Raw genomic sequence first — 25995 nt, 5'->3', positions numbered from 1 at the left:
AAGGACTCGCTCATCTAATACTCAGGTTAAAGTTAATCCACACCCAGCCACCTGGATGTATCTCAAACCGACAAAACTGTGAGCAGAGCATGCACCAAAATGGATTTGCGTTCCCTCAAGGCGCTGGCAGGTAATCCCATCATTTATTATTCATACAGTACCATAACAGAAACAGGGCTTTTAAAATGAACATAAATTGAACATAAATTGTTCCCTGCCTAACAAGCATCCAGCCTAAAAGACTGATTCCACAGCTCCTTAAACAGGTGACATGCACTAGTAAACCTTACCTAACACAGAACCAGATCCTAAATTGTACGTCTTGGAGGTCACAGGTTACAACAATAGGCTACGATTAAGCTGATTATCTTATACACATGCTGCTAATTAGTTCATTTTTTAAACATTTCGGTATATTAAAACGTAGATGCAGTGTCCAAGCAAATTAAAAAGGAATATCAAGAGGCGTAGTCTACATAAAGCTGAGCCTACCTCATATGTTTTCATTTTTGTTCCGCAAATTTGGAGCAGAATAGCTGCAGGATAGCTGGTCTGGAAAACTTCTAATTCTGAGGGCTACTATCTTGTACTAGAGCATCTGAGTTATCATTAAAAACAAACATGGAACAAGAAATTTGGGGATGCAATCTGAAATATGCAGATAAGGTTGAATATTTGCAGATTAACTAGCGAGTTGGACCAGTGTCTGAGGTCCAAACACTGCCAAGCATTTAGGCACCTGACTCTCTCTGAAGGCAGAGGAGATTACATTCCTTTAAAAATTTGGGCTTTGATGCCTTTAAGGGAAAGAGTTTACTGTACAGAAAGTTTCTGCAGTTTCTCAAAAATGTCGAAATTTTGGATTAATCTAATCTCTGAAAGTCACTCTAAAATCAGATTGCATGGTATTTTTGAATATAGATCCTATAGTTTGCCTGATAGAATTATGCAGCTCAACTCTCTCCGATGAAATGTTGTAATTTAATTCTTTTATTAAATAAGAAAATAGACAGTAGACACATGTAATCGTAAAAAGATTGAGCAGGCTCATTTCCTGAAGTTTATTTCCTTTTTGTAACAAATATTTACTGTCAAATGTTTATTACTTTTACATTTGGATTTTTTTAATACTTTATTGAATTAAAAATACCACATTACCATTGGCTAAAAGAGGAGACAGCTGTATTTGCCAATAATTTCTACAGCTAATGCCAATGACTAGTGCCAATTTTTTTTTTTGTTCATATTTTTGTAGACAGCTTTGAGACTTACGATACAAGCACTCAGCAGATGGGGCATGAGAAACACAAAGGTGAAAAGAACAAAAACTCTGAAGTTTTAAAAATTAAAGCTGATCATTTCCTCTAAAGAATTTCCTTCCATTGCCTTCAAACGCCAATTCAAAGTAGCATAACAGCATGTAAATATTTACTTAAATTAATGGTACGTGACAGAATTGATCCAAAACTCCACAGTGTGAAAACTAACTCTTAACGTAGATCTGTAACAGAAAAATATTTCTAAATAAGTGATTGCAAATTGCTTTTAATTTACTGAAGTTCTACAGGGCTTTTCATTAGAAACTACTCAAGTCCCTATAAAATATGCTTTTCTTTGGGAGATACCAAAGGAGTGATGGAGCACAGTTTTCACTGTGTTGTAAAGATGTCAGATATTAAGACTGGTGAAAAATCTTGGGAGACACAAACACCTGCTGTCTGTATCTTACAGAGAAGAACAGTGCTTCTTGGCTTGTTATTCTGGCAAGTAACTTGTCCCTGAGGCAATTCCAGACTGGACATGCAATTTCTGCATGAGAAATGCTGACCACCTACCAGTAGGCTGACATTCTCATCAGGCACTGGGCTATCCAGAAAGAGAATGATTTTCTTGCAACAAGGGAAACGGCAAATATCTGTTCCAACAGCAGTCAAGCTGGGTGACACCCACACAAGTGGAAGAATTTGAATCATCCTGAGTAGATCTGGGGTTTTCTTTACAGACCTATATTCTAACCCTTTGCTTCCAGTACAGTAGTCCTGGTGGTCTGCATTTTCTTGATGGAGCTGGAAAATATAACCTACTCAGATTCTTTTCTTATTGTTTTATATTAGCTACTTTCCAAATCCAAAATAAATAAAACAGCAAATGTGAAACTAAGAGCATGTTCCCAGGACTTGCATGTGTTCCACAGTTTTAGTAATTTGGCACTTAGAAATCTCAGTTATCACTGATTATTATTTTCTTTGTTAACACTGGTTTGAGACCTCAAGATTGTTGAGAATGGGAATAAGGGACAACTGAAAAATACGAACGGCTGGTTAATGATCACAAGAAACCTAGCTGCTTCATGCCTGTCTATATAGGAAAGAACGCTGCCAGCTGGTGCTGGTGATGGGACCCAGTGCCTCCTGACCTTCTTCTGAATATCTCCAAGGCCAGACTGGAAGCAAGCATTTCTCCAGTCCCAGCCTAAAGCGGGATGCAGACAAGCTCTGGTCAGAATGAAGACATCTAATTACGTGCAAGAACTTAGGAAAAGTTTAGCTGTCTAAATTCCAGAGAACAAGTCAGACAGCCTCATCTCAAATATGACCTACTTCTAGAGACACCAAAAATCAGTGTCTCTATTTTGCCAGCCAACCATGTGATGTAAGCCATTCTGCACCCAAATCCCGACTAAACATCATGTTGCTTAGAAAACACACAGGAAGGGACCCAATCCTGCACAAACCTCTAAATGGCCTAATCAAACAAGCATTCATTAATATTTCCTTGGCACAGAGTTAGAGCCAGCTCCTAAGAACATCGTAGTGGTCTGAAGGTGAGGTCTACTGAAACATTCAGTCATCTAAGGTGATTCTGTGGAAGTAGGCAAGCACTCCTGTGAAAAGAGACCTTCACCTCAGCTGAACTTCCAGCAAAACAATCTCTACTGACTAGTTCAGCAGAACAGTCCCTAAATTAAGACCAAGTACAAACAAAAGTTTTTCTGGCTCTGCTCTAGGAGATTAACAAGGCCAGTGCAGGGAAACGAGGAGGACTGCATAAGAATGTGCTGTCGACATGAAGGTCAATGGGAGTTTGACCACTGATTTTGTATCAGCGCTGCTGAACACGCTGAAAATCCCACTAAGTAGTTCTGAGGGAAGTACAGACTACTCTTCCGCCCCAGTGCTTGACAGCTTTATTTCCACTTCCCACTTTGTTTCCAGGTACACCCCATGAGCTCTTACCTCCATATTCTTACAGAACGTAGCATTGGTCCCAAAAAGTATCTGGCACTGTTCATCGGCACTGTAGTGCATTCCAGGGAGCTTGTGAGGGAGCCGCACTGCGTACTGGCTTCGAGGGTCTGTTACCAGCAAACAGGTGCTGACCTTGGACCTGCGGAGTGCAAGAATTAAATATGCCTTTAAGGGAAAGCACCTTTGAACTGGAGTGTTAGATCACTGCTGTAGAGAAGCTCTTGTCCTCTCTTTAACAGGGAATCTGATGGCCTCCTGTGAAACAGTGGTGATTTTTCCCAGAATATATCTGGAAGCCTTCTAAATCATTGAAAACTGGATGGAAGGGTCCTTGGGAACTCATCCTGGCCCCAGGCCTCAAGGCAGAATCAACTATATTCACATCACTCTTGATTAAACATTTGTCTAAGCTATTCCTAAAAACCTGATGGAGACTCAATTCTGTCCCAGGCTCTCTAGTCCAAAGTTTCATGAGCCTTACAATGTCAGCTAAAAAGTCTTCTATCATGTCTTACCTGAATCCTCCTAGCTGAATTCTAAGCCTTTGACTTCTTTTCTTATCCATCACAGACATACAGGAAAGATCTTTCCCTTTGCCTTCACAACAGTCTTTTACAAACTGGAACATCACTTTGTCATCTCCCCTCTATCAGGGACCAGAGCGAGTTCAGATGCAACTTCTTTTTCAACTTCATGCCTTTAATGTAACACTAGATAACCCATTTTCTTTTATTATTTTCCTTTCTCTCCCATCTCTAATCCCCAGAGTGCGTAACTGGACACGCGGAACCCATTTCTAACAACAAAAGCACTGACCCCTGTGCCAGACACTGCTGGTCAGAGAGCTGCACTGGAGGTTTAAGACCACAATTACAGAGTTCAGACAATTTCAGTGCTTGCTACAGTACCTGACAGTTAACACGCAGCAGGACAGATATCCTTCCTAAACTGCTGAATATGAGGAACTGAAACGTGGATGCAGTGGGAAAGAAATTTACAGCAAACTGTTTAAAACCAACACTCACTGAGGAGTGAGAAAACACATCAGAATTACCTTCAGGCAAAGTACAGGTTCCATGAAATAAAAGGTATTTAATAGCAATAATGACAGTAAAAGCCACAGCACAAAGCTGGCAGCATCCTTCAGCAGAGATTTTTTTTCAGGCCACCTACACACAGATTTCTGTCATTGCAAACATGAAGGGCATTTTTTGTAAAATGAAGGTGATCTGTGATCGTTTTTAAGAAGCTACCAGTACATTGACAACTGCATACAATACTTCTGCCCCTCTACAAACCTCCGTTTCAAAGGGGCTACTGTAATGAAGACAGATTCAAAACTTGCACACCCTAATGACACATGCACATACTTTTTTTTAAGGAAGATTATTTAGATTTTCACTTTTGAATAAAACATTGGATTCTTGCCTTATAGGATTTTTGATAATCAGTACAATCCTTACTTTAGGAAGTTTTCAAGGTCATCGCGGCTGCATGAAGACCAGGAAAGGTCACTTGGGTTCCTGCCCTTCACCCATTCTCCAGACATAATATGAGACCTCCCTGCGCAGGGTTGATGATCATCATCATGGCTCATTCCCATGCTGTTTGATTAAAACAAAACAAGACAAAAAAACCTATCAAGTTATGATGTGGGTTTCTCATTGGACTCAGTAATGACACTCTTAGCAATTAACAAGTTGAAAACAGGCTGCAGATATAACAACTACCATTCACCTACTGCTACGGGCATCTGTTTAATAAATAAACTATATGTTCCTTTAATTTATCCATCGCCTTAATTTCACAAAGGTTTTAGTATTTGGGTGATTGAAACTTTTAAATGTGCTTCTTATGGACTTTCTATTGTAACGATTCGTAGGTTCATGAGACATGAACCTGGAAAAGTGATGTAGCATAGCTGCAGGATATCTGCTAGAACATTAAAGCTAGTCTTTATTGAAAATTTTTGATTGCGTTCTCAAATCTAGTGGACATGGTCCCTGTAATCATCGTACTGAGAGAATGGTCAACAAATTAATACTAGAGATGGGCCAATTTTGTTGTTCTGTCAGTGTGAATTTGGAATGACTCTACTGTTAATTATCTAAATTTGTGGCATTGTATAATCTCTCTCTCATCTGACTTTGAAGTTGATCCTTCTTTGAGCGGTGGGTTGGATCAGATGACCTCCAGTGGCCTTTCCAACCTAAATTAGTCTATGACTCTGTAACAGCAATGCTCTGATAGGCAGATTTGGCTCAGAGGCAGAATCAAGCCCTCATTTCTGCAAGCACTGTCCAAACAAGCACCGAGACAGCCCCATGCCAGTCTCAGCAAGAGCAGGATGTGACCTACTCAGCAAAACAACCATCAAAACAAACAGCAGACTGTGTCCTGTGAACATACACGGCGGAATTCAAACACACGCAGTGAGGATTACACAAAGCGTTCAGAAACAGAAAAGCATTACTGCAACCTCCATCCAACCTGCCACTCAGGACCCTTCTATCATCAGTGGAATCTCCACCATCGGGCTGCTACAGTAAATCACTGTTCAGAATAAACCTCTGTTGCCACTACAGGAAGGTGAGACTCCTCTGCTGGAGGTAAGCCTTTGTGATCAGAGCGGCAAAGAAGGGATAAATGATGTGACCAAGTTCACCTGCTATATCAGTGAAATGTCAGAAGCCCTGGCTGGCAGTCCTCCACTCAGCTCATCATACCACGCTGCCTGGCAGCAAAACTGAGTCAAGGGTTTTACATCCTGCTTTGAAATATCGTTAAAACCATCTTTTAAAATCATACGGAATGATAACATTCTGAAATGTTCACATTCTTCCTTCGATTCCAACATGAAATGGAAAATGGCTTTCAGACAAAAGGTGCCTTGTATGGCCAGTGTCACTTTCTAGCAAAATAACAGTTCCCGATTCGGGGCTGAAGGCATAGATTCATAGGAACTCACTAGGTCTCCAGCTGGCCGGACTGGGTGAGCCAGGAGCAGTCCCTTTAAATACGGCGTTGGACTCCAATCCATGCTATTTCTCTACAAATCAGAGGCTCCTGTTTGGTTTCTGACTATGCTCTTGGCTCTGCTTCTCTCCAGTTCTGGGACTCAACTGTTCAAAGCCCAAACACGACATACATTTCTGGTTGCAATGAACCAAAACCGGCTTCAGCAGTTTGATAATTACGGCTTAGATTAAACCACCATCTCTACTATTTTTAGCTTAAAGTGAAGATTGTACGGTAGAGTCTATTATTTTAGGTTTATCTCCAGGGACATTATTATTTCTAGCAAAACTACATTTAACATAATTTTTAGACTTAGAAGTTCATAGTTATTCTTGTTTTTAAACCTCTGTGGGTTTTGAGCACAGCAGAAACATTAACATCAAGTACATTTTGTTTGATGCACGCAGGAATAATTTAACAGTCTATTAGTAACTCTAACTTCAAAACAGTAACGAGTGAAATTCCTGCTCCACTGAAGTGAATGGGAGTTTTGCCATTGACTTCAATGGAGCCTGGATTTCACTCCAAGTATTTCACCCATGTTGTTTCTACACACGGAGAAATATCTTCACATGCTAGGAAGACAGTTCCAGCAGTATTCCTCCAATGCAAATAAGCCCATCTAAAGTTCGTATTCCTAAAAGTCAGGAAAGGAAAGCTGAGTACCATGAAGCAGGGTATGTAAGCTTGCTGGAAGTCTTCCAGAGGAAAGTTTGCCCAAAAATGCCAGTTCAGAAGGCTTGCGGGCATGCAGCAATCGTGTTAACTTTTCTAGTGGAAACAAGGCAGGTTTCCAAGGTTTCCTTCAGCCTGCCTGCCTTGTGACTGCCACAGTGCTGAGACTCAAAGCTGGGTCCTTCAGGTCTCTACTCTGTCAGGGCTTCTGTGGGACGGCCTTTGGCAGCTCTCCCATCCTGGCAGCTTCCTGAACCGCCTCCTGGTCAGCACCTCAGCTGTTCCACTTGAAAAGGGTGAAAACAAAGCATCTTCCTGCCTTTGCAAGTGTTTTAGACACCCTGATTTTCTCTCCTCCATAAAAGACTAGTGTTTGGTCTAGAGCTGTTAATTAAGAAATGCCTTAGCTTTCCGACTAACTTCATTTATTCTTTGTTAAATTTGTTGAAAGTGGGATTTTGTTGTTGGCAAATAAAAAAAGGCAATGGTTACTACTTAGTACATTCCTGTCCTTAACTTATTTTTAAATCTGACCTCGTGAAAGATGTCTGCCTAGGAGAAATGCCGAGGCTAACATTCATTAGTCAGCTTTGATTTTGCAGGGGTGTTTGAGGCAGACAGGATGTATTCTCTATACAGATTGAGTCAGAACTCTGATCTCAGAGTTATTTACAGGCTTCTTCTGAAATTCTTTCAATTCTTTCATGTGTGGAAATCAACACCTTTCTGAATTATTCCTGATTTCTTAACAGAAAGTCTTTAAAAATTCATAAGCATAATGGAATTGAGCCTGAGCTATACGTATATGCTAAGTCAAAGGAACCATGCCAGTTTATATTAGCTTGGGATCTGGCCTCAAGGTACGCTGGCAACCTCTACTGGCCTCTCTGTGATGAGTTTCTGGTAGAATGAAACCAGCAACACCTTTGGAGCCCGTTTTAATTGGCAGTGCAGAACTTTTCCCAGCCTCTACTTTACCTTACAATGACTCACTTGAGGAAAGGATTAAATGACCTGCAGGACTCGGGCATACCCTCGCATGCTCACACATTCTTTTCTGAAGTTCAAGGGTCTCCAGCTACATCAAAGGGATCAGTTTTTCCTGAACACATAGTAAATGCAATGCCATGCTGATTCTTTTCACTAATGAATAGTCCCACTCCTTTTAACAGAAACAAATCGGACAGAGCATTGTGTTTGCACTGAACAGCAGCACAAGCGCTGATTCAGTAGTTTGCATTTTCTTTCTGATCATCTAATCTTACCTGCTATTCAGAAGTTCACATGGAATTAGAAGCAGACAATCAGTCTCTTGAAATATTCTGCCTCGGGAAGGAGTTCTACTCTTACACGAACAGATCTTGAAAAAAGAGCTAATAAGAATGGCTCTTAGATTGGAAGTAGGAATGTCAAAATGGCACTACATTACCCTGCAAACCGCCTGCCCTCTCTGCTCTCCGAGTCACAACTGTCCATTTGATCAGGAGCAACAAACACATGCTGCATGTTATCCCTTACACCGCAAAGCCAGCAGAGCCATTACGGACGAGCAGGACTCGATTTCCCTCTGTGCTGTTACTGCCATAGTCACTAGCTCCATTCTGAGCACAGAGTGAATTTCAGCCTTCGGTTCATCACGTTCTCCTCCTGAAGACAATGAGATTCCACAAAGGCAAGCAGACACAGCTCAGACTGTCAGCTCTTCCACTCCTTTCATTCCATGTTTATTCAGAGCAAGCACAATGGGACTCTGGTTTCACACTCCAGCTTCTTTTCTAATACAAATAATGCATTGGTTATCAGTCAAAGACACTACGGCGTCACCAAAGGAGTCCTGCAGCATATTTATTGTCGCTTATCATATGTGAGTCCAGAAACAAGCTGACTGACCAGTTTGAGCTCTGACCGTTAACACAATCACAGCAAGGCAAATTTTATCAGGAGTCACAGGGAGGTAGCAACAACAGATCTCTTTGATGCTGGTTTTTTGTAGAACAAGTCTTTAAAGCAGCATTGCTATGAATAAAAAACAGTACACAGCCTCTCAAAGCCCTGCCTCTCTGAAGTCTGTGCTCCTTTCCACGTCACTATTCTCCATCAGAGCCTACCAGCAATCAGAACTGGGTCAGAATGCCAGAATTACACTCTGGGCCCGAGCCGGCCAAGTTCTTGTGTAACCCTCCTTAGCCAAATGCAATTAACAGTCGCTTGTTTTCCCACAGCAGTACTAAGTAAATGCACTTGCTTTGTTTGTTTCAGTCATTAGCGGAGCTTCTCCTCTAGACAGTTAATGTAACTAAACTGCTCTGTTTACCCTTGGTGTGTTTTCCAGTGTTTCCTGTTATTCTTTGAAAGCCTGAGCCAAAGCGCACCAAAGCCTGTGGAAAGCCTCCGACCGCTTTCAATGCGCCCTGCGTTGCACCTCCAAGTTCTTAAGGTCACGTAGACAAATCTTCATCAGAACCACTATGAATCTCAATAGGTTTCCTACTAAAAGCCTGAAATCCGAGTTAAAGGCTGTCACCAAGGGCTGGGGGAAACTGTTTCAGGAGATGTTTTAAATTTTTTCAACAGCTGCAACTTCGTGGCTGGTAAGAGACCACTTGAGAAATCCCCAGGATTGTTATCATACACTCCCTCTCTGGTGGGGAGAGGTTATGAAGCAGGGGCAAGAGGTAAGTTTGACAGAAAATACCATCAGCAGTAAAAGAGCTTTTCTTCAGAAAAAGGCAGAAAAAGGGTAGCAAGTGAAAGAAAGAATCATGAAGAAGGGAAGCCTGAAAAAAACCACACCCAGAAGTGGAAACACCATGAGCTTCTAGAATCCCTCTGTTTCCAATAAGCACTTCAGCTGGCTGTTAGTGAGAGCTGCTCCACAGCCTCCCTGTGAAAGCCAAACCCTTTGCCTGCAAATAATTCAGAGTGAGTCAAACACTGGTTCACTTCAGAAACAAGTGACACTCAAGACTAGCAAGGCTACCCAAGGCGACCTGGCTGTCACCCCAGATACTTATTAAACTTGTGCACAACAGGACTGATTGCTCTCCACATCACTGGCACTAACCTCAAAGTCACCACTTATCCAAGGGACAGTGAGGCCATCCAGCTACCAAGAAGGAAATGAGGACAGTGGTCTGTCTCTTACTTCTACTGAGAAATACAAGGTTCTTCTTCCTGAAGAACCAACTCACAAACAGCTGCAACTGTGTAAGCTCGGCAAGACATTGAAAAGGAAGAGCTCCTTGGGGCCACTTGCCCTGCAGACCAACATGGACTCAAGAATGGAGCAAAAGGCCTGGTACAGCAATGTCCCCTGTACAGAGGGGGACAGGAGAAGGCAGTGATATCTCTTGTTCCAAGAGCTCAGTGCAACCATGAAGGTTTTTACATTCTTGGCCAATCTTGCCTGAAAAGCATGCTTTCTCTACCTATAGTTACAATAGATTCCTTAGCCTGCAGATGTTCTCTAACAGACTCTGTTTCTGCGAGGCAGTGAATTGCTAAGAGTTGCACATCACAGCAGGGTAGGGCACTACTGACCTTCTCAAAAGAGCACATGAAGAAGTCATTCCCTGTGACCCCAGCTTGCCACGACTCAGCCAGAGTTAATCTAGCATTAACCGAAGAGCCAGGGTTAAACACAAGATTTCTTTATAAACCCCACTGGAGAAACATAAATGCAAAGGGAGGGCAGACCAGACAACATCCTCGCATAGTGTGAGAGGGAAGGAAGAAGGGGAGCTGTAATTTATCTGCTCTGGCATTTCAGTGTGGGCAGGATGACAGTCCCCCATGGAAAGCCTGCTATTTAGACATGCTGTGGGCACAAATGCCATCTGTTTATGCATCTGAAGGGCATAACTGAAGGACAAAATTCCTCCCACTTCCTATCAGGTGTCCACGAATGGTTGACAAGGGTCTCTATAGCCCATCCAATCTCAACCACAAAGAAAGAAGCTGGTATGGAAGGAGATACATACAGGGCGCATGGCTGACAGTTTAGGACATTAAACATGGCCATTAGACTCAAATCAATGCCGGTCACTAAGCAAAGAACGTATGTCAACAGTTCTCAGTGTACATCAACAGCTCTCAGCAGCTACTGACTCGGGCTGGATTTGAACCAACAACTTAGAAGTGGCAGACAGTACATCACAATCAAGCCTGTGAGCCATCCAGTCCCAAAACAAGTTCAATGTTAGGAATTTTTATTAAAGTTTGAAATAGAAGCTGCAGGACTGGAAAGATGCCTACTTCTAAACCGGTTCAACATCTCAATACAAAATGCTGATATCTTGTAAGTTATGAGGTTTCCAAATAGTTGAGGAGAAAGCTGTAACAGCGGCAGAAGTGACGTGGGGTTGCTCATTAGAGCTGGAATTATTATAGGAGCTGCAGTGCAAAATGAGGACAGTGAGTTTAAGAGTGACCTGGCAAAGCAACTGAGGAGAGGCAGAGACAGCCAGAGGGGTCAGAAGGGAGTCCCAGCGAGCCCTGGATGGAGGGCAAACTAACAAATGCTGGGGAACATGCTGAGGTGAGATGAACTGGGCAGGAGGCAATCAAACAGCTTGCATAACCTTCTTACAAAAACAACCGTCACTGAGACTGTTGGCTTAATGGAAAACAGGCTTTTTCACCTTGTGCTTTTCAAACATGTAAACAAAACACAGTCGCTTAAATATAACTCAACTATTTCAGAAGCTGTCAGGAGGTACTTTGGGGAGCTGTAACAAAGAGAGGGAGATGACCTTACTTAAAGCATTTTAAGCAACCAAAGATGGTCACTGTGTACATAATATTATCTAGAACAGGGGTGTTCAGGATGGATGCTGAGCTAGTGGGTTTTTTTTTTAGGAGAGACAACATTTAAAGGGAGCCATGACTACTGCTGGACTCCCGTTTTCATAACCAAGTTTATGTCACTCTCCAATAATGAAGTAACCAGATATTTTATATGGTTATCTGCTCATCAAACAGCCAAGAAGTCAACAACAGCGAGTGAGAACACACGAACGCCTATGGCGAATAGCAGTGTGGAAAGCTGTCGTTTATTCAGCTGCATGACAGATCCAGCCCTTTATGATATGGTTTTCATTTAAAAAGAATTAGTTCTTTTGCCGTGGAATCTGGAAGGCAGCAAGTATGAGTTTGTGCCGCAAGGGCCAGATAGCACACATGAGAGACTGACACGGCAGGAACAGGCAGCGTGGCCCTGTTCTAATATTTCATCTAAAATCTTGCTGCCCCCGTGGTCCTAGATACCTGTAACAGAGCTGGCCAAACTCCGCTGATATCAACGACAGTCCTTTTATACGGTTTGGTGGAAGTTAACCCAGGGCCATGAAGAACAGAGCGAATCACCTTATGATCTTCTCCCCAGCGAAGTATCACACACTCACACTACTGACTACTTTTTCTAGCGGACGTTCGCTCATGAGCTTCTATCTCGAGAATCTTTGTCTCTTTTGCAGAGTGGCCGATTCACAGCAGGGCAAGCACTGCCTGATGTATTCCAAGACTTTTGCTAAGACGCAGGAATCTAGCTGCAATGCAACTGAACACTTACCGTTTCAACGGCCTGCCTCCACCGCATCTGATTTGCAGGATGTTGGCCCAGCATAGGAACCTTTTCCTGAAACAGCTTCACAGTGTTTCTGGTAAGAACCGGCAGGTTCTGAGAATGCAGAGGGTACTGCATCATGTGGCAGAAAAAAGAGTGCTCCACTGAACATGAAGTCCTAGAAAAAGCTAAAGGTGATCAATATATGCACAAATAAACTTGGTGGAAACTCCACATTGAAGAGGTAGCATTACCTCAAGAAAATACTTTTCTTCTTCCTGATCTTAATGCTCACTCCTTCCCAAGTCCCACAGAGTATCTAACACAAATCTCTACATGTGAGAGCCGTCAGCCAGAGTAGCTCCAGCACTACGCATTCAGACTCAGAAAGGACTGTGATTACACAGCATACTGTAAACCGTTCAGTACCAACCCTCTCAGCACAGGTGGGGTCCTGTCTCTCTGAAGGAAGACTTTTAAAGATGCAAAGTAAGGTACAACTCCCAGTTATCAGGGGTGAGCGTAATGGCTGTACCAGCCCACTCCCCTACTGCATAAGGACTCAAAAGCAGCTACAGGGGTCCAGTCTGTGTCTCACCCGAACCTACACAGGCAATGGAGATCTGGGAAGGGCTCGTGTAATGAATCCAATCACACGACCACTGCCCAGCATCACCTGGGAACAACTGTCCAGGGCTAAACATGCTCCTTCTCTGCCCTCACACCCTCCCGACAGGATCGGGAGCTCAGTACACTTAGCTCAGAGTAAAAATTTCACTGGTTTTTGTATTTGTGAGAGCTCACAATGGCTTCCATTCCAGCCTTTCTTTTTTGGCCCTATGGGCCTTACCATCACACAGTATGCAGATTCCTGGACCCTTTACATTCCTAGAGCACTACATGTCCATAGTGGTCATCCACCCAGATGCTCAGCATCTCTGAACCCTTTGCACATGCTTTGATACATGTCAACAACACACAGAGGCAACAGCTTCTTCACACAACAGTATTGGAAAGAGTCAAGGATTGCTTTTGTAGCCCAATTCCCATTGAAGGAGTGAACACAGATAAATCAAAACCCACTCATCGTAAAACAGGCATCAGTGACTTTTTACTGGAAATATTTTCTCCCAAGCTACCGATGAAGAGACACTGGCTACTCGGCACGGTCACCCTAGAGCAAGAATGGGGTAACATCTCCGTGAAAATGTATGCATTGAGCTGTTTACTTTCCCTGCAAAAGATTTAATCCACTTCTTGGACATAAAAATTGCTCTATCACTTGCTTCAGCCTGGTTTCAGAAAGCAGGGAATTGTTGCTGAAGGAGCACAGTGACTATGAATGAAACAGTGGTGAGCAGAGAAAGAGTCTGCTCATTTCTCTTTTCTGGTGAGCAGAGGCTGCTGTGCTCCATCTGTAGCCCCTTGTATGCAGAAAGCACCCCGGTGCATCGCAGAAGTAACACGCTGAAGGGTAACAAGCTGTTTGCTTTCAGCACTGCCTGAAGTGGGTGAGAACGAGACCTCAGAAAATGTGACATGCATTTCCTCAGAAGATGAAAAGGGAATATAAATTGTAGAGTGGAAAAAAGACAAAACCCTGGAAGAGCTGGGTGGGATTTCCCACCCACTAGGGAAGACAGACAAAAGCTCAGTGAGAACAGCTGACGGGTTTGTCACTCAAAGTGTTAGCAACCTAAGGAGAAGCTCTTGCATGCAATCACTTGGGTGCACTTTTCTAAAACTCCTGTGAAACCAATGAAAGCCTCCAGTCAACTACATTAATGACTGTGAGTCAAACCTGAACAAAGAGATGCAACATGAGATACTCTTAAAAGAAAAGGCAAGGGGAACTGAGAGACAGTGGAGCATATTTGCCAAATATGTGCAACACAAGTAACCGCAGATGTCCCACACTCCACCCCATCAGGAAGCCACCCACTGCCGAGCGCTGGGGAAGTGGGGCAGCCTGGGGAACACACTGTAGGAGTCAGGAATGCTGGCTGCCTTCCTCACACTGGGAGATGAATTCTCCATTCCTGGAGGTGGGAACGAGGAGACGGCCAACATCAAAAGACAAAGAGGTGTGAAGTAACTGTAATATATATAATTCTACCAGCATCATGTCTTCTGAAGTCCCCAGACAAGCCAGTGGATACATGCTTTATGGTTCCCAGAGCTGCAGAAGTCCTTTTCACAGAAACAAATATTTTTCAGCCTCTTTCTTTTATTCTTCTTTTGTACTGTGCATTGCCAAACACTGTGGGCTTGCAGATTCAGTGCAAGAAGAAATCCATCCCACGTGACCCTCTTAGGTTGATTCACCAAAATGACAGGTGACTGTAGTGGACAGTAACAAACTTGCATGTTCTCTTTTGCTTGCAAGAATGAAGAAAAAAAACCAAACTGTCTAGAAAAAAAGTTGCACACGAAATGCATGATCATTAGATTAGTTGCAGTTATAATCTAGCAATGGATCTGTCTGCAATAGGTCAGTTGAGGACATTTGCTGTAAGGACATGGCATTTTCAGTGGTGTCCTTGTCACAGCCACTCCCATCACTCAGGAGTGCTCCCCATGCTCCTCCTACATACTAGCTCCCTAAACTCTTGGGATTTTTCATAATGATGCAGCTGGGAAAATAATTCATAATCCCAGAATCATCTGGCCTTGGCTGCTCATAAATGATTTTAAAAGCACCGCACCCTGTCTTAGTCTCACCCATGTGATCAGCTGGGAGAACAGGAATGTTGCAAATTATGGCTTGGTATCAAAGCAATTTGGGAACGACATGCCAGACCAATACTGAAGTGGAATTCTTCGGGCAGTGGGCATGCCTGGTTGCCTACAAACTTCAAGGCTAACGAATCCAAGTTTGCTTTCATATTGTCTAAGAATGCCCCATGAAAAGAGATACTCTTGCTTTGAATGACTTTGGCTTGAACATATTAATGTGAAGACAAATTAGAGGAACAAAAAAGTCTGTTACCTCTTCATAAGAAGATATCTCTTCAGAGGGTCTCTAGCTGGTAAGAGGTGCAGCATGCATGTCATTTAACTGGTGACGGCTTTCTGGAGACCGTGTAGGAGTTTTTTGCGTGTGATTTTGTTCATCACACTCAGAGGTGCTGCCTGCAGTAAGGCATGTGGCAAACCTGGTAAGGTCACTTCAACAAACACCATAAAAATTTCTGAATGAGCTGCAGGTATGTATTGTAGTACTTCGGGTATAAAAAGAAAACACTAATAAATTTTTCTAAATGAACAAGTTGGTTTTTTAACTTGAATGGAGGGAAGCCTCAGGATCATATTTGGATTAGTATTGAAAAGGTATCAATAAGAGAGTGAAATAATGGAGAAAGAGGTAAAAAAATATATATACTCGATGGAGAGGATGACACTTAAAAGGAGTAGATGGGAGTTGATGTTTGTGCATGCCAGCAGAAAAGCAGAAGACAAAGTCATTATTATAATGAGGGAGAACATCAGAAATTTCTGAAAGGTCAAACTGTCCCTTATGTGAATAAGATGAAGCATACAAAATGAGGGTCTTGGTGGACTTCCGAGCAGAGAAAGAAGATATAGTAAAAAAATACTCACTTTTAAGGCTCAATACCCTAAGCTAATTAGAGCCCAGCAGGAAGGAAACTTTTCACGCAAGTGAGAACAAATCATTATGATCAGACTCCTTTTGCTTTGATTTGTTTTACCTAAACAAGAACAAAAGCAGAAAACTGAGAAAACTGTGGATTATTCTTCTCTTTTTTGGAAACTGAGGTTCAAGTCAAGGCATAGATGACAAAACTTCCTGCTGGGTTGGATTCAGCAATGGAAAGAGGCCCAGCATCTGATGTAGGGAGGATTTTGCAAATGGAAAGGGCTCAGTGAGAACAAAGAAGGCCTGTTTATTGCGTTTGTCTAGTAAACTCTTTTTTTCTGAATTTTATTCCCCTACACAACTGTTGGCCAATCTTGTTCCACTACAGCGTAGCCTTCCACTGACATAATGGTACAGGGAACCACATTTTTAGAGGCAACATTTCCACTGGCATTGCTGCTGCTGATTTCCTACCGAAGGCTTTTCCAAGTGACAGTCTGGGATTTATCACCTTCCCCAGCTCTGCAGTCATTTTCACCTGGAACCTGTTGAACTCCGCAGGCCAGGCAGACAGCACGGGTTACAGGCTATTGGAAGCCAACCCTTAGTGGAAAAGTAAATATTTCAGCTAGATTGCTGCCCGTGTGTAAAAACAAACGGTTATTTGGTAAATGGCACTCACAAACCTAATATTTCCTGTGTTGGTGCGTGCTGTAGAAGTTGCACAATGGGGACTTGTACTGTCCCTGTGTTTTGGGTCACTGGGTGCGCAAGGCTGTTGCCAGCAAAGCCAGTGAAGTGTGAAACCAGAACCCTTGTAGCAGGAAGCATATGCAAGATTTGCCAAATCATTAGGGCTCAGCTATTTAACATGGCCTTGGCTTACTCAGCAGAATGAGCCTTCAAAAAGACAGACATAGCTGGCAAAGCCACAAAGCTATTGACTGAACGAAAATTGTGTTGTCTGGGAGTTTCTAAGTGGCTGTCGCTTGCCTGTTTGGTGCAGTTTTATTATGTTAAGTAAAGCTGTACAAGATGCTCAAAAACAAAGAGGGACTGCAAGAGAATGCTGCCTCACTAGGGATTACACAGACATCCTTCACAAAGCGTAGAGTAAAACCATAGAAACTCTTGCCCAGAACCACACTAACGCTCGCCACAAGAGTCCAGAAAGCAACGGGAGGTGGACATTCCCACGCCCAGTTCCAATGTGGTTACATTCCAATATTGTAAATAAAATATCAACCTTGGAAGATACAAGGGTGAGAAAAGATATGCATGAGAGAGGGAAGGTACCCCACCACCATGCTAGGATTAGCAGGTTCAGTAACTGCACCTGTAAGTATCTTGCAGTTTTAAGTAAAACTGAAAAACCCACCCCAAACCAGGTCTATTATCCAGAGTCTGGCATGTTTCTCCTTCCTAATCTTCTTTTTCTCTACATGATTTCTCTATGTAATTTTCTTTATGCTATTTTTCTCTATATGATATCCTATTTTCATTGCAAAAACCACTTGCCCAGGCAAGGTTAATACAATAGGGATATTCTACTTCTGGGATTCAAATTCACTTACTCAGGTATCAGGTACTGTATTATGGTGCGCAAACACACCTCCTGTTTAGCGGTGCTCCATCACTACCTCTTCCCCAGGTCAAACCATCCATGCTTGCAGAAGTCTTCACTGATTTTTTTTTTAATTTACATATGTTTAGATCTATATCTGTCTTTGATCTCTGCTTCCTTTTGACTAACTTAAGACAGTTTTCAGAAAACTATTATCATGCTGCTTAGGTACACTTTTTTTTTTTTTGTCTAAAACAGACCCCTCAGTGTGTTACCAAAATTGAAAGCATCATCTCCTGAAATTTCAGGCTATACCTAGTTGTCTCAAAACCAGAATATGTTATGAAGTAATTGCTTGGACTAGATCATACCAATTTTTATGTACAAACATATATGATGAACGAGGGCAGTGTTCCATTATGTCCTTTGGAGTTGTACAGAGAAGGGCAACTTGACTGAGAAAATGTGCTTGCAATTTTCTGTGGAAGAAGAATGAAACCTGGGAGGAAGGGAACAAGAAAAGGGAGCCTGGGAACAGAGAGAGACATTCCACAACAGATTTACAACACAAATGGCAGAAAATAAAATTAGCAGCTCCAGGGTGGGTACGGAGTGTTGCCAAAATTTTTGGCCAGCCTCAGGGTATGTCTACACGGCAGCCAGTCACTCCCAGGAATCCTGCGACTGCAGTGTACTGGAACAGCAACACACTTGTGTGAGATTTAAAATGGAGAGTACTGGCACTATTAGAATATAGCTGGGGCAGTGACTGCCTGAATCAAACTACTCAGCTACTCAGGAAGTCTTGGTGCAGCAACACAGTGACTAGAACCTGAGCTTGCTAGAGCAAAACTTGTCTGTGTTTGCCTCTGGCTCCCAACCTCCTTGGGATCCAATTGACCTTGATGTTCAACCCATACAAATGCAGACACGTGGATCCAACACATTGTCTTTTGCAGCATAGTCAAAACAGCACCACAGTGTTTTACAGAGGCGCAGAGGGAACTGTACCACAGCTCTCGGCTACAAGACAGACTCTACACCCAAACCGCCAGCAGTGCCAAGGGAGAGGTCTATCCAGTCCCAAGACAGACGCTGTCCGCCACAGGCTGCATCCCTGAGACATCACGTACATGGACACTACCCTACAGGCCCACAGGACGGCCATCTCTTTGCAAGGTCTCTCTCTGCTAAACCATTCATGCACTTAGGAGTGAATAAGATACCTGTGGGTTTGTGTCAAACTAGAGTTTTTAACTCCACTCTGCAATACCACCCTGTGCATAGAAGTTTGGCCCCATTTGCAGGGACTAGAGTTGAAGTTGTCCAGATAATCCTGAAACTGAGACTTTGGTGCTTCTACATGTTTGATTCTGCAGCTTCAGTAATGTTGTTTTTAATGCCTTTTGGGAGGTAAGAAGTAATTTGGGGACAGATTGCTTCCTGGCAATTAATTGGTGTACTTTCGCAATAGCAATGAAGAAAAACATTCCAGAAAAATCCAGGTCAGGCAGAACCTGCCTGATAAGTGTGGGACTAACTCGTGCCTCTGCTACACTTCAAACAGCAGCTGGAAGGTCTGCCTTCTTTTCTGTGACTGGTCTGGCTGTCAGCACCATAACACTCTACGATCCTACACTGGTTGTTTTGGTCATACTTCTAAAAACCAGCTCTTCACAGATGCTATGAAGAAATCCTTGCATTTGCCCATCATTACAGTGCAGATGGTCAAAAGAGCAAGACAGAGCAGAAAAAGGCCAGATGGGAGCTTTTCTGAAAAAATAGGGTTAATGTTTAAAGTCAGCCAGGATATAAACTATGCTGGACTGCCTATGTCGGTAGAGCGGTGTGCTCAAGGCTAGACTATGGTGAGCTGCTCTAAAAAAGACAGAGAGGGTGGTTTGGTTTTTTTTTTTCTTTCAAAACAGCTTCTTTGCTCCCACATCCTGCATCAAAAAGTTATAATTCCAGGATAAAACAAGAGACTTAGTAGCAAAGGTCCCTCCATTTTTCTATCATTTCCAGAACAACTCGCCTTGCACCAGTACCACGATTTGGCTGGTTGGCTCCATTGCTGCCGACACTGCTGACTGGAATCACAAGAAAAATAAACACTTTTATATCAGCACAGTGTGCAGCACCACCTGACTGCTCAGATCTGTGTTCCACTTACTCTGGTGCTCCTCAGCTTCCACGTGAAACTTTTCATTTTTAAAATGCATTATGACCAAATCTTTATAAATTGCAGGGCGGAGGAGAAGAGGGACTTAATTTCCTGTTTGGTTCTTAGGAATTGAGCTTGTATACTTGCACCACACTGACCTGGCTGTGCCAGTGTAAGTTGTCACAGGATGTTATTCTCTACCTATTTTATCTGCTCAAGACACATTCCCCTTCGGCCTGCAATATTTGCATGACAGAATTTCTCTGCTGGGTCCTGCATTAGACAGATCAGGGAGGTAAGTTTATTCACTACTCTATTAGCATAAATATCAGGCCACAAAGGGAACATCCAGAGAGTGCTTTTTCCTTACCTGCAACACCCCTATTGCTTGAGATGCACTACAAAGGCCACACTTAATTATGCAGCAAATAATTATGCACCCTGAAGTAATTTTAACCAAGCCGCATCTATCAATACTTAACATCTAAAGCAAATAATCATACCAGACAGAAACCTGCTGGTTCTAAACTCTTCTCGTGGCTGATTCCAAATCCAGAGCCGTTTGGTTTGTGCACTGTAGGCTTTTTACCTTTGGACTCATTTTTGTCCTCATCTGTTTCAGCTTCAAGTTTGAGGTCATGCGGTTTCAGCCTGTTGGCAATGGCCTGCATCTTGCTTATCGTCAGTTGATTTTGATTCACTTTCTTAAGGGCATCTGACACGGCGTGGCTTCCAGCCATACCACCTCCGGCTATTCTCTCACCATCTAGGCAGTGCCAGGTTCCGCTAGCTCATGAATGGGAATCTTCCCTCCCCACCCAAGCCTGCCCCCCCCCCCCGTCCCGCAACAGGAAAGCCGAGGCTGTTGAAAGAAACAGAAATGGCAACAAAGCCGGCATTGTTGTCGTGAAAAATCACTGGCTACAGCCCACCCGCTTCATTTAGGGGATAATGGATACAAGAATGAATCCCAGCTTTTGTTTAAAAAACTTATTTGCCTTTTCCTTCGGAGAATGACTTGAAAATGGCACTGCTGTAGGCAAAAAGGGATCCAGGGCAAGGGGAAGTGGCAGTATTTTTCAAAAGTCACAGTTGTTCAGGGTGGTCTTTGGGGTACGAATCTCAGATCAACCTCACACTGGTGCAGCTCATGGAGGAGGAGGGAAGCACCATTCAGGATCCCACTGACAACAGCAGGGCATTTTCAAGCTCTTACTGATGGAGTGCCCTGCCAGTCTGAGGAAAGATGAGAGTTAGAAAGTGTTCAGCATATTAAGCTGTTTATAATATGAGGAACCTCGGACTTACACTTTTCAAGACTTCAGGGACCACTGTGATCTCTGTGTCTTCCCTCTTGTGTAGGTCAGAACACAGTACTCCACCCAGCAATCCCTGGATAAAAACCAACTAACTGTGGTTACATGGAAGTGTGTTATTTTAAAAGACATCCACTATTGATGAAGTGGAATGAAGCTGAATGAAGGCATGAGGCTTTCTGAGGGTCCTGTCTTGTACGGTAAGCAGCTTACGATTCGCAGCCTCATCACATATTCAGCGGTCCCTACCTTGCCTGTTACCTTTTCATAACAGCAAAATTCTTCTCCTGGATGCTTTGTAGGAAAAATTGTATCTAAATACAAATGGATGCTCCCTTTGTGGCCATGGACCAGAATTATCGCTCCAGATTCGAAGATGTAATTACAACAGATAAAAGTTATATCACTCACCTCATCAGCAAGCAACGACAACTCTATACTTTAAACCCGAAGATGAACTTTTATAGGATCTTTAAGCATCACCCTAGTGGGCCTATTTAATGATGTCTTGATGTTTTCACAGTGCAGCTGTCTGTAATAGTGGTTTTTGCAGTGAGTCCAAATGACATTAGTGGCAGATTAGGAATCTGACACATCAATTAGTAATCCATTCACTTTTTCCAAAGTCCACATCAGAAACTATCTGTGAATGCCAAGCTGGGCTTGTGATCTCCACAGACATTTGTTAGTCTTAGGGCAAGAAGTAATAAATCTCAGATTTTCTACCCTCATAAGGAAATCAGTCTTTAATAAAGCTCAGATTATGGCTCTCCAAAATTTATATTTTTGCCAATATGGATGTACGTTTTGATTGGATATTTTTTTTTTAGTTAAGAAACTTGCACCTAGTTTTCCCTGGTTTTCATTTTTAAACCTGAAGCTCATGTCAGCTTCTTTGACTTCATCTCTGCAATGTGTTTCCTTACATTTCACAGTCTCTTAAAAACTACAAGCTTGTAGGTCAAGTGTGCAAACAATCCTTCTGTTTGCACAAGACATGCTGAAACAGGACTGCTCAGAGCATCCTGTTTCTGTTCAAAACCAGACAAATAAGGAGAGGTCTGACACTTAGCAAGGTCAATGAGAAGATTCCTGTTGACTTCAGTGCCAGAAAGGCAACGGTAAATTGAACAGACTTCGAAATAAGTAACTTGTTCACTGCTGGATGAGACGATAGAGGGATGGTTTTGATGCTCAGGTTGGGTGATGAGAGACAGATGGCATTTTTTTCCTTTCTGTTCTGATTTGACACACTGAGCTTTGATTATGCATACTGATGGCTGAGTTTAACCAAGGGAAGAGGGGCTGCGACTCACTGTGAAACAGGCTGACCTGGAACATATCCCCAAAACACCTGTGGCAGCAAAATGCTGCCAGCAGCTTCTCTAACCTCACCCAGCTGGCTGCTTCAGCTGGAGCCTTCCTGGCTCACGTGCCTTCTGAGAGCCACGTTCTCCAGACCCAGACACCTTATGTCCCTAGACTGGCTCTTACAGACCCTCCAAGCCCCTCCAGTACTCAAGTACTCTTCCAGTCTCTCTTGCCTGAGTGTGTTCTAGTCTCTTCTCTCTCACTAAAGGGGCTTATGAGGCAGCTCTGTTAGAAAATGCAGTCTCCTTTGTAATTTGTCCTTCTTCACCTGCAATCCTCATTTAAGCTCTCCACCTCTCTCCACAGTGGGACCCATGACTCTCCTGAAGCAGAAGATACTCTGCCCAAGAGCACACTCACTGTTCAAATCCTCCAGGGAACTGAACCCAAGCCACCCTCTGTCAACCCTTTTAGACATTTCATATCCACCTCTTGAAATAGTTTTCCAAGATGGAGGCAAAGAAAGAAAACCAGCAGAGAAGAGACATTGTAGTCTTACCACCAAAACTGCACTCAGAAAGGAAAACTGAGTTTGCTATATTCTGCACAGATGGAGAGCTGTATCCGAAAGCATTACATCCCCTATTTTATGTTGCGGACTTTTTGCAAGGCATTATTAGAAGGAAGCTTGACAGCTCTGCTGGGAAACTTGGCAAACACCAAGGCAGGCCAGTCTCACTCTTTTACACAGCTGGATTTTCTGCAGCTCAAGTATTTTTCCCTCCTGCTCTTGGCCCATCCAAAGATGAGTGCTGAGTTTCCCTTAACATTACCCACAGGTTAATTTGTTATTAAGTTTAGGCTCAGTTTAACATCTTGGCATGCAATTTAAATAAAACCAAAACCAAATGTCCTTCATTTCTGCTGAAACCACCCTCGGTTTGGCTCAGTTGCCTTTGGTGTCACTGGAGGGTGAACAGGAGATTCATTTTCGTCTTGTCATTTTTGGTAGTAACCTAAATATCCTCCATGGAACTTTGAAATATGTTGCCATAAAATAATTATTTGTCATGGAATGAGACTGACCAGAATCTGAACACGATACATTGGCTCCGACTTAGCTGTCAAATACTTGTTACTGTAAGGAAGGAAGATACAACAGACGCAAAAATAGTAGGTGTCCAGAGGGTGCAGACAAAACTTATGCACAACTTCTTCCCAAAAGAACAATGGTGGGATTTCCCACCTTCCATCCAGAGAGGCTAAAGGAGTACTTGAAAATCCCGTAGGTAAAGCCCTTGCCCCGGTCTAAATTTGTTCCTGGTCTAATTCGATACCTTACACAGCCTAACTGTGACACAGTGCAACCAGAGTGATGCCAATGGAAAGGGAAAAAGCTCCTAAGGATTATGAGTAAGTACATGTTAGCCTGGAAAGCAGTGAATGTGGAAGCTGACCTTCGGGTTAACTAATTCACTGCAGGTGACCTTCCCAGTCAATTTTGTTTTCTTCTGTCCATGGGATATTTACAGGCAGCTTTAAAAAGTCTGCAAAGTCACCTGCAAAAAGTATTCGGTAATCTCATTCTGGCGATTTCTGTCTGACTAGGAATTATCACATTGCTTGCTGTTTTTTCCAGTCAGTGTTCAAAGTGTCTTAGTTAGCTATGATTGAGCTGATAAATCAAGTTATATGATTTCTTTCTGTTGATCAAATAATACTGCTTAGGGGCATTTCCAAAATACTGATGTTTACAATTTCAGCCAGAGTAGATTACTTCACATGCAGAGATGAAACCAATACCGAAGTATTTAACTATTAAAATCCTCAACATAGACACCTGAACTTCAGAGAAAATTTAGCAAGTTCAAAGGTTTTGAAGTTGATGTTGTTTTTGTGGATCTATGCAACAGCATAAACAAAAGCAGAATTTGTCTCTAACTACCACCATCAATCACGTAAGAGAATGAGGCCTCTTTGGGCTACTCAAAATCAAAACACAGAGTGGAAGGAGGAGGAAGGGGATCAAACAGAAAGATATTGGGGAGGATTAAATAGAAAGATTTATGTGTGCTGAACTGAATATTTACATAAGCCTCCTAAAATTAAGTTATTTATCAATCTCCTAGATTTACAAAACCATAACAAACATGCCACACTAGTAATTTCACTTGTATGACTTTAAATAAAAGTATGCTATAGTGGCATCAGGAAAGAAAGAAACAGGACAAGTTCTTACTTGTGCCCAAGCTCATGTGCAATTGTAAATGCCAGATTGAGACCGTTGTCTTCAGCAAGAACACACTTTCTCTTGGCACTGCAGACACCTCCCAGGTAAGCAATTCCTGCAAGAGAAGCACAGAGAATGTTCCCATCAGAATCGGTGAAATGGTTCACTCACTCAAAACATACAGCAGTAACTCAACCAAAATGAGAAAAAATGCACCCAGTATGAAAAACATTAGAGCAGTTTGCACACAAAATCATCTGAGTATGTTGTTCATTGTCCTATTGAAAAATCAGCCTAGAATTTTGTCAGACAGGAAACAAATTAAACACACTCACCTTCACTGCTTTCAGTGGAAAATACATTTCACTGACTCCAACATTCTTCTAAGCTTGTCTGTTAATGGTCCCTACTGCAATGTTAGAAGATGCAGTGAAGTGGCCTTAACAAACACTCAAATGGAGTTCTCCTCATTTTCAGAATAAAGTTGGTAAGAAAGAATAAAACAATAAAAGCAGAAAATCCCTTCTTCTCAGACGTAAAGAAAGCAAGAGTGACAGAGTCAGAAAAGCTGTCAGACTCCTGATGGTGAGTCACAAAGCCAACATAGGTGGCAGAAGTCTTCTACGACTTAGTGGAATTTAGGATTTGGTTCCATGGACAATTGCACAGGACTCTCTAGGCCTGTTTGCGTCGGCACCGCAACTGGTTCAAGTCAAAAAGGAATTCACAAGTTATGGCATGAAACTCCTGCTATGGAAAAACAATAGTCCTCATGTGCCCATCCTGCATCCAGACTGTCCCCTGTAGAAAGGAGCATTGTACTTGGAAATGTTGTGATGGGGGATTCGGGATGGAATGAAGGGATGGGCAGTAGCCTTTCAACTCAGCACCATCAGCAGAGAGCGAAGGCAGTGCAGAAATCAGACACTGACATTTGCTCACTTTAAAAGTGCTGACTGAGGAAGGCCAGATTCATACCACATGCAAAAAATGAAATCAAGATTTAATTTTTTTAAAGTCAATGACCATAGAAGGCTGGATTTCAGCACTCGTCTTAAACTCGCTTGCTTTTTACTCGCAGAAAAGTCATGAGGATGTCAAGGAATTGGCTCAGGAGGTAATATGTTACTTTGAGAAAGGAATTGCACCCTCAGTCCACACACCTGATGGCCTAATGAACAGGTCATAGAACAGAATCTCAGCTGTAGGTGTCTGTAGCATGTTTTGGGCTATGAATGTGCCTTCTGTTTCTTTTAAGGATCACAAAACATTCCTGGTTGATTTCTGAAAGGGAAGTAGATATTTCTC

General features: G+C 42.6%; 1 protein-coding gene across 3 annotated transcripts in view; it reads right to left on the bottom strand.

Annotated features, from left to right (window-relative positions):
* The window catches only part of ADAMTS17 (ADAM metallopeptidase with thrombospondin type 1 motif 17), a 187130-nt gene that overhangs the window by 88215 nt on the left and 72920 nt on the right, over positions 1–25995 (bottom strand). For 2 of the 3 annotated variants that reach the window (XM_086757387.1, XM_086757389.1), the window contains exons 8-10: positions 24697–24802; positions 4712–4852; positions 3237–3387 (exon numbers count right to left, since the gene is read on the bottom strand). In XM_086757387.1, coding sequence (XP_086613513.1) covers positions 3237–3387; positions 4712–4852; positions 24697–24802 — 398 coding nt within the window. Of the gene's footprint in view, positions 1–3236; positions 3388–4711; positions 4853–20344; positions 20348–24696; positions 24803–25995 lie in introns of all 3 variants that reach the window. The other variant, XM_086757388.1, reaches the window with a different exon arrangement.

The sequence above is a fragment of the Chlamydotis macqueenii genome, chromosome 12 (assembly GCF_036417535.1).
Source record: "Chlamydotis macqueenii isolate bChlMac1 chromosome 12, bChlMac1.mat, whole genome shotgun sequence".
NCBI lineage: Eukaryota > Metazoa > Chordata > Aves > Otidiformes > Otididae > Chlamydotis > Chlamydotis macqueenii.
Note: the sequence above shows the minus strand (reverse complement) of the source record. Positions and strands in the feature narration are given on the sequence as shown.